The 9,511-nt window shown below is 46.5% G+C and overlaps 1 protein-coding gene and 1 long non-coding RNA gene across 2 annotated transcripts in view; one reads left to right on the top strand and one right to left on the bottom strand.

Annotated features, from left to right (window-relative positions):
- NRIP3 (nuclear receptor interacting protein 3) overlaps positions 1 to 2,933 on the top strand; it is a 17,347-nt gene extending 14,414 nt beyond the window's left edge. Inside the window, exons 5-7 of the mRNA XM_004716387.2 lie at positions 308 to 360; positions 476 to 570; positions 879 to 2,933. Of these exons, the coding sequence (XP_004716444.1) occupies positions 308 to 360; positions 476 to 570; positions 879 to 894 (164 nt within the window). The 3' untranslated portion in view covers positions 895 to 2,933. The remainder of the gene's footprint in view (positions 1 to 307; positions 361 to 475; positions 571 to 878) is intronic.
- A 4,526-nt stretch (positions 2,934 to 7,459) lies between these two features.
- LOC123521780 lies at positions 7,460 to 9,251 on the bottom strand. Its single transcript, XR_006680130.1, has 2 exons — positions 9,049 to 9,251; positions 7,460 to 7,862 (listed from the first exon to the last, which is right to left on the bottom strand). It is a non-coding gene; the product is annotated as an uncharacterized LOC123521780 (long non-coding RNA).
- Positions 9,252 to 9,511: the final 260 nt, after the last annotated feature.

Consider the following 9,511-nt stretch of genomic DNA (forward strand, 5'->3'; position numbering starts at 1 on the left):
CCCTCCTGGTATGGCTACTCTCAATATTGGTCCTGAGGGGGTTATCTGTCCTGGATTCCCTGTGATTTCAGCTCTTATCTGTACCGTGTACATGCTCTGGTCTAGCCAGATTTGTAAGGTAGAATTGAGGTCATGATGGTGGGGAGGAGGTGGAGCATTAAAGAACTAGAGGGAAGTTGTATGTTTCCTCGGTGTTATACTGCACCCTGACTGGCTCTTCTCCTCCCTGCAACCCTTCTGTAAGAAATGGACTTCTTAACCAGCATGGAATTAGCTGCATCTGAAACTTGTGCTTGTTTTTTTTTAGAGGACAATGAGAAAAACTTATCCCTTGGCCTTCAGGCACTCCGGTCCCTGAAGGTAGGATCAATTCCACTGTCCCTTTTTATATTTTCTCTCTGAAGCAGGGGCTTCCTCCAGGGGGACCTCATAATGAGATCATGGACAGTGACCAGTGACTCTCCTTTGTTTTCAGTGCATCATAAACCTGGATAAACACCGGCTGGTCATGGGCAAGTCAGACAAAGAGGAAATCCCTTTTGTGGAGACCGTTTCCTTGAATGAAGACAAGTGAGTGCCTAGATTGGTTCAGTCACAGCAAATCCATCTGTCAGGAGCTGGGGCTGTCGGGGACTAGGGACTATCAAACAGGGTATGGGTTTGCATCCTGCCTTTGGCCTCCAAGCCTAAACAAGCCCACCCCTCCGCACCCCTAGAGCTTACCATCCCACAAAACTCTCTAGCTGACGCTTCAGAATGCATGGTGATGTAGCACACAGTCGCAAGGAAGATCGAGAGTTTTTTTAAATCAAAATTGTCTTCAGCCAAGCCTTTTAAAATTTCCTGTCATTTCTTCTGATGTTGCTTTCTCATTTCAGCACTTCAGAAGCATAACTACAGGCTGCAGCTTGTCTGTGTGTGTGCATACACACGAGGCTGACAGAGCGCTGTACCAAATGAAGTCGCAACTCGCTGTGGACCAAGTCCTTCCCTGTAATAGAAGCTTCAGGGGCTCCTTCCCACCCAGACTTCTCTAGACTGTAGTCTGTGCTTAGAGATCTTGTCTGGTTATAGCCATTGTTTTCTACTCCTCTGACCACTTAATTTGTAGACCTTTGACACTGCCAGGTCTCACATTGGACCTATTTCTCCGCTTCCTCCAGGCATTTGCTTTTATTAGTCAAGTCCAGGGGCTGCCAAGTTCCACTTCTCCCTGGGTACACTTGCTTCTTTTCCTGTAGCTCAGAACTGGACCTTTACCTCCTCCCAGCTGTTTCTATGAGATGCAGGAGACCAATTAGAATTTCTTTTGGTTCATTCACTAATATTCCAGCATGAATCTGAGAAACTCCCAAAGCGTTCGTCTAGTCCCCCCATTTCCCGTCAGGGTCCAGGGAGGCAGTGGATGATTAACCTAATGAACCAAGCCGGTGGCAGAAAGGCACCTGGGACTCAGACCCAGCTTCCAAGCCAATGTGATATCCGTCCACCACACCGCATCTTTGTCTTCAAGCCGTTAGAGGAGGGTGAAGCAGCCAAATGTGTGAAAAGAGTGTGCTGTAGGGTTGGGTCTTAGGAGGGCTCCTCTGAGGTGCCACTCTGGCTAAAAGTCCCCTGCCCCCAAATGTCACATTAAGGCCTTCATCTGGGTGCCTGAATGGGGGAGATTACAAAGGTGAATGAGATGGTTTCTCACCTTGAACTTTTTGGAAGCGGGTAGAGGGAGGAACAGAGTTGAAAGTCACAGTAAAAGCTCTCTGAGATGGCATTGAAGGCATCAGTAAATAATGTAGGTGTTATAAGATCCAAACTCTCAAATACCTGGGCACAGGGGGAAGAGAGGGAGTTTTCAAAGCCCGGAGCAGGCACAGACTGGAAGGGACTGGACCCACTGAGAATCACTTGGTGGGAGGCTTCCCAGAAGGAACCTTTCTGGGATGGAGGTAAGAATAAAACTTCCAAGCAAGAAGTTGAGGGTGAACAGTCTTCAGCTCTGCACTGGTATGAGGAAGAAGGCAGGACAGGAGTGGGCAGTGTTCCTGGCGACCTTTTTTAAGTGCACAGTATTCCCTGAGCCCCTCAAAAGGTTGGGGACCCCACGGGGCATCTTGGAGCTTTCTTCTCGGGGTGTCCATGTAAACACACAAGTATCTAATAACATTTACGGTCCAGAAAGGAAGGGCTCAAAGAAGTTAGAAATTGTTTTTTAAAAGGCTAGCTGTGAATATTCCTTTCAGATATTCCCACAATTGCCCTTGGTTCATGACACGAATGGGTCCCCCCAAGAAACTCCAGCCTGTTTTTCATCCCTGCCCTGACCAAATTGCTCTTTGGAACCCTAAATGATTTTGACTCCACAGGTGTTTTTCAAGGCCTAGGGCCTTGGTGACCCTCATCTAAATCGGCAGCCCTGCTGCCAGGTATCCCTGAGTTATTTCCTGGGACCTCATCCACTCTGCCACTAGAGGGAGCGCAAGGGAAAAGCCAGCACAGCGCCAGCAGAGGAGGACCCGCCTGAAGGGCAGCAGAGATGATCTCAGGGCCTCCTCAGCTCCACCGTTCTCTTACCTGTGAGGGACCTGCACTTGTCCCCTGAGGCCCCCTCGCTCTCTTCCCTTACCTTCATGGCTCCACTTCAGGACATCCTTCAGACCTTACTTCCTGACTTGAAAGTCCCACTCCGAGCCTTGACTCTTGGCCACATTTAAGGCATGTTGGAGTTTCCCTATGGACCAAAGTACGGAGCCCTCATGGTGTGGTGGGTTCCACACTGAGTTGTTAACTGCAAGGTGTGCACCTACCAACTGCTCCAAGGGAGAAAGATGGGCTGTCCACTCCTGTTAAGATTCAGTCTCAGCAAGGGCTCAAGTAGAAAGCAAATGTTTTGAGAATGAGGATGGCCACAAATGTACAAGTGTGCTTGACACAATGGATGGATGGATTATGGTAAGAGTTGTATGAGCCCCCAATAAAATGATTTTTTTTAAAAAGGTTTACTCTCAAAAACCCAAAGAGGTAGTTGTGCTCTGTCGTACAGGGTAGAGTCACTATGAGTCTGGATTGATTCGATGGCAGAAAGCTTGGTTTTGGTTTTCTGGCCAAAGGAAGGGCAGGAACTCTCAAGTCTGGAAAGTTATTATACCTTATGGCTCTTTGAGTTCATATCATGATCATATGGCCATTAATGATCCTTCAGGCCTTAGAGCCAATGATTTTCCTGTTTGGGAATAGAAATAATTGGGGTGATCTGAACTTAGGATATCACAATTTCACATAGTATAATCAAATCATTATTCCCTAACCAAATTGTGCTGTGAGTCCCAGGCTTGGCTGTACCTCAAAATGTCTAAAGACAATTATGAAAGTCTTAACTAGGCTTCTTCAGTGATGCCAAGTTAGCCACTTTGACAGCCCATATCTCTTCAATATTCACAGGAGAACACTGGGTCTGCTTTTGGGGAGCTGGTGAGGTCACTTCTGGGTCTATTTTCCCAGACTCCTCATAGACAATGTTCCTTGGTGCCTCTGGCTGGGGCCCTGGGGTGGGGGTGGGGGCAGTGTGCAAGCTGAGGAGAAGCATCTACCCAGCTCCCAATTCTGAAGGACAGACAATAGCAAGAAGTAGCCTTATAGAATGGGTATCTGTCTCAGTGCTTAGTAGATGTCCGTTTCTAGTACAGGGAGTTGAAAAATACTATTTTTATCATTTGTTTTTTAATGTGCGTAATGAGTCTATAATTATTATTATTATTTTTTCTTACCCAGCACTAGATCATGTCTGGTAATATTGTCTTCTTTAGTTCGAAGTATCAATAGAGTGGATCGCCTGGTATGTCAGCTGTCCTTACTCTGGATCGCAGTACCTTTCCAGGCTGGGGACATGGGGGAGATGAGCTGGATTCCTCCCTCCTCCTGTTGCTAGGCCTTTGCATCAGCACTTCACCCTCTCTGTTTTGGCTGTGTTGGATTTGTCTGTAAGACTGACGTAACAATAAAGTGAAATCTTGCCTCTCTGTGTGCGTGTCTGACAAAGTCTCTGGGTTATGACCTCAGCCTGAACGGTGGGGGAGCCTGGCCCAGCCTAATGACCGCAGTGCTCCTCTCTTGGGTCTTTAGAGCCCAAGGTTTGTGGTCCTCCGTTCCTCCACTGCTGCTAGCCCTGCATCTCCTCTTCCTTGTTCCATATCCATGCGCAAGGCAGCCCTTCTGAGCTTGGTGTTTAATCTTATCAACCAGAAGTGGTGAGGGCACTTATCATCACAGAAGCTTATGCAAAGTGTGAGATGGGCTGATTCACGAGATGGCTAGCATGTGGTAGACACACAAATTACATGTAAATGAGAAAAGCAATCGTTGATGGTGGGTTAGCAGGGTGATTCTTTCTAGAAAAGGAATGTATTTGTGTAGTTCATACAAACAAGGGAGGTGTGGGAATGGATAGGTGAACAACATTATGCCATTGTAGATAAAATGTAGCTTCTTGTTAGCCCATGGCCATCACTACAAACCATAGACTCATTAATTTGGACTGAAATTAGGAGCTTTTTTACCCAGCTTTGAAGGGTTATAAACTGCTGTTTGAAAGAAATCAGAAAGTAGAGACAAACTTGTGTGTATTCCATAGCTGACTCTTCAGCCAACTGCTGCTGCTTCCTTGCAGATCAGCGCATCCTAGATTATAAGGTGCCGTGTCTCATTTCACTTCTTGGTCTGGTCGATTCGCTAGTGACTGTCACATAGTGTCAAATGTGTAGGCACTGTGACCATTGTCACCCGCCTCACTGCCCCCAGGGACCTTTTAATTTTTAAATTGTAGGATGTTCTGGAAGGTTGAGACTGTAAGGTCCCTGACTAGAATGGAGAAAAAGCTGAGTCTTCACTTGCTTTTAGGTAGTGACTTGTCCTAGAATCAAAGAATCTTGGCATTGGAAATGAGCTTGGAGGTCTCCCGTCCAACCTTCCACCAAGTCAGAAATCCCTTTTCAGAATATTGCTAAGAAATAACCACTTCACTTATACTGACAAGAACCTAACAAGTTTGTACTGTGCTAAATAGTCCTATAAAGGTGCCCTGATGGCATTAGTGGGTTACACTTGCAATCTACAAGGTCAGTAGTTCGAAAGCACTAGCCACTCTGTGGGACAAAGACAAGGATTTCTACTCCTATAAAGTTAGCAAGTCTTGGAAACCCTCCAGAGCCGCTCTACCCTGTCCTACAAGGGTGCCATGAGGCAGAATGGACTGGGTGGCAGTGAGTCAAATAGTCTATTGCAATACTGCTTTGAGCCTTAGGTTGCCCTCGTGCAAAATTATTACTTTTTGCAGGAGTAACATAGTCCCTGGCACTTTCCTCCACTTAGTGGTAATGCTTGCCTTTCCAGGAAAGACATTTTGCACATGACAGTTCTGAAGCAGTACTCATGTTACCCCTGTCCTTTTCTGGGTGCTCCCAGAAATGTCCCTTACAAATGACATCTTCAATACGCAGCATCTTCATACGTCTACGTGAAGGATATACATAATCCACAAAACCACCACCCTCTTCTTCCTGGGAATGCCTGTTGTTAATTTGTCATCCACCACCGTGTAAGTACAGATTTTTCTAAAACCGAGAGTATTTTAGAGCTTCATGTTAGAACTTCAACCTTGTTGGCTTTGTTCTGTGGAAATGATTATAAATTTTGCTTCCTTTGCACATCACTTGAGTCAACCTCTTGGCACTGTCCATATTCCGAAGAGATGGGCACAAAGGGCAGCAAACCGGCTCAGGTAAGAGCCGTAGTAGCAGAGCGAGTGATTTGGGATTTGGATAACCAGTGTCATAGAAAGTGCACATTCACTATTTAACTACGCAGTTTCAGTATTTAAAAGGTAAGTTTCTATCATCTGTAAAATACACTTATGTGGTTTCATATACAGTAGGAGGAAGATCTCACTATAGGGGCAGGGGAGAGGCAGCATCCTACCATATACACATGAGAAACAGGAGGGCTTATAGAAGAGTTTTCCAGAGCATGCTCAGAAATGCTTCGTGTGTGTGTGTGTGTGTGTGTGTGTGTGTGTGTGTGTGTGTGTGTGTGAAATCTTCAGAACCATTGCAGGCTGGGCATGACTCCATGTGTACTCCCAGGCTGGTGTCTGGGGGAGTGCTGGGGAGACCAGAAAAGATGGGGTGGTGGAATAAGAAAGAGGTGTTTGATCATTGGAAAGGAAGATAAGGGGGCCACAAGCTATTTAAAGCTGGCAAAACCTTGGTCCTTGTCATCTGCTTGTCCTAGATACATAAATTGACACCTCTGCTTCCTAACCGTCTGACTTCCACACTCGAAAATTTAGAGAAATCTCTGCTCCTGACCATCCCCCACCAGAGGATTTTTCAAGCCTCACAAAGAAGTGAAAGAGCCAAGGCCAGGTGTTGTGTTGTGTGTGTCACTTCTTAAAGAGGAACGCAATAGGGCACCCTTGCCATTGGGAAGCAAGGAAAGGGGGAGGGGAAGAAGCAGATACTAAGGGGTCAGTCTTTTCTGTAAACAGAACAACTCCCATGTGACCTAAAGGCCTAGGAAGACGTGAGGTCAGAATCTCCCTTCTGCCAAACCTCTGCCCACGTTCCCTCAATGCAGCGGTGCGGCCCTGACAGCGGGCGAAAACAGCATGGAGGGCCATCTCGGACTTGCTCTGGCTTTTCTATTGCCACAAGGCAGCAGTCAGACCTTAACCTTCCTTTTTCTTTACCGATCCTGATGACCACTGCTCCTCCCGAGGTACTCTCCTTCTGCGCTGAGTGCAGTGATTCATTGTAATCAGTGGCCACACAGAACTCACAGACCATACTCACACTTCAGGACTTCAGGGAATGTATTAGGGGAGTTACTAGGTTACCACATGTCAGAATCCGTGAATAGTAAGGATACAGTCAGCCTCTCAGCCACGTGGTCCCTTGGCTTCTGTCTTTGGGGGCCAGGAAGCCAGCCTGCTGCTCTACCTCAGTCAGACCTGGTGCTGCTGCTCTGTTCTGCCTCACGGTCTCCTTGCCTCAGCCTCTGGTTCATTCTCCAACACTCAGACACATCTCACCTGTACTCTCCCTCCAATGGTCCTCAACTCCTGTGTTCTTGTTTCTGAGATGGCTCTTAGACACAGAGCAATGACTTTGAGGTGAGGTTCTTGTCTTTCAGCAGACCATACCCCACAAAGAAACAAAGGGGTGTCCATTACCATAGCATAGAACTCCTTCCAAAATGGGGTTATAACCCCAGGCATAGAGGAATACACCTCATAAGGGAATAGGGCTGAAGGGCTGCATTAAGTAATTGACTGCATCTTTCTGGATCAGAATGGTAGCTGATACTTTCCCCTCAGACTGACCACAGGAGCTTCTTCCATCCCCCGTTTGCGTTTCCGGGGTCTCTACAATTTGCCTGAGTCGCTGGGTACAAAGATAGATGAGACAAGAGATGTGGTGGTTGGGGCACAAGTTTACTATAATGGGGTGAGTTCGGAAAGAGATCTGCACAAACACAAAGGGTGTGTATATAAGACAGGGAAGGCTTTCTGGCTTAAAAGATCCTTGACCAAAAGAAAAAGCAAGAGCTACCTCACTCTGAGCAGTGCAGAACAAGAACTGACCCCACCACTTCTATGGAGTCCCTAAAATTACATGTATTTGCTGGCAGATCAAAACCTCACCCAGACCATTGGCTCTCACTCTGCCAGTTCCTCCTTGCCACTCCTGCCCTAACTCCAACACCAGTCTTCATTCCATCTCCGTCCAGGCAGTCAGTTACTACACGCTCAACTCCTCTGCTGCCAGGTACAGCCTCGATTCCATAACGCTGCTGCCTAATACAACTGGACTAGGCTGAAAAAATAAAAAGAAGCAAGTGAAATTAGTTTAATATTTTATTTAGCCCAGCATACCCCAGATATCCTTTCAACCTTAATTGTAACAACAGAGATATTTTGCATGTTTTTTTGTACTAAGCCTTTGAAATCCAATGCATACTTACCAACCAAATAAATTCTGACTCATAGTGAAATGGAGGGTGAAAGATATCTTAAAACCAAACGCTTACTGCCCTCGAATCGATCCCCAGCCGAGGCAGCCCCACACGTCACCAAGTGGAATTGTGCTCCATAGGGTTTTCTTGGTCGCAATCTTTACAGACACAGATTTAGGGAATCTAAAAGACATCATAGGCCAAACCCAAACCCACGGCCATCACGTCAGTTCTGACTCACAGCAACCTAGAGGACAGAGTAGAACTGCCCCTGGGGGTTTCGAGGCTGTAATTCCTAATGGAATTACACTCTTGTAGAGTGGCTGGGAGGTTCAAACTGCTGCTCTTGTGGTTAGCAGCCCAATGCACAATCCAGCACTTCTCAAATCAAGCTAGCCACATTCTAAGTGCTTAACCCCCACTGGTGGCTGGCTGGTGGTTACCATACTGGACAGTAGAAGTTGAGTGTACTTTGTGTCTTTATTAAACAGATGAAGCTCATCGGACTGGGGCGTGACTATATTTCCTCTAAGCCTCTACACTCCCAAAGCCTGAGAAGAATTTTAAAGAAGTATGAGTACGCTTATGAGGTGTCAGCCAGAGTGTGCGCCTCATTCAGATGCCAAACCTAGAGATGAGCCCTAAACTGATCCCAGGTTTGCTACTGACTCAGGCTTTGGGCAGGGACAGATCCAGTCAGGCATATTTGACCCGAGTATCTCCAGATTGCTCTCTGGCCAGCAGAATACCCACTACAAAAGCCCAACAATTCGCGTCACCACCAAGAATCCTAGAAGGGCCCTGCTGAGAGTCATTTCGCCCTGCCACTCTGGTTCTGGTTGAGGCTGGGACCACTTGTCATTTGGGGCTGAAGAGGACTAAATCTATTTGGTGCAGTATGAAACATCCTCTTGTGTTAAGATTCTAGCATCAGTACACTTACATGGGAATAGGGAGAATTTTTCCCACAAACTAGGAAATGACCACCCTTAAATTTTGTTTAAAGTTAGAAAAAGGAGAATTCCGTGGGAGCAGAATTTCAATCACCTTATATCACAGTTAAGAACCAGAGATGCGCAGTTACTTGTCAAAGTCATTCAGCGAATCCCTAGTGGTACTGATGAATTCTGTATCTTTCCATTATTTCCACTGTCTCCACTATCTGAAAAAAATATTTCAGGTATCAAACAACTATATCGATGTGGAAGATAGGAGTTGGAGTGGAGGCCCAAAGCCCCACAATTGTGGACAATTGGACCGCCCCCCACAGAAGGGTTATAAGGAAAGGACAATTCAACCAGGGTACAGTATAGCACCGGGGAATCCTACATCATTCTTCTAGTTCCTGAATGCTTCCTCCCCCACACTATCATGACCCCAGTGCTATCTTACAAATCCAGCTAGACTGGAGTACACACATTGCTACAGATGAGCTCTTCGCACATGGAATTCAGGACAGATAAACCCCTCAGGAACAGTAGTGGGAGCGGTGATACCATGAGAGTAGAGG

The sequence above is a fragment of the Echinops telfairi genome, unplaced genomic scaffold (genome assembly GCF_000313985.2).
Source record: "Echinops telfairi isolate 266 unplaced genomic scaffold, ASM31398v2 ScPeMD7_60;HRSCAF=208, whole genome shotgun sequence".
In the NCBI taxonomy this organism is placed as follows: Eukaryota; Metazoa; Chordata; class Mammalia; order Afrosoricida; family Tenrecidae; genus Echinops; species Echinops telfairi.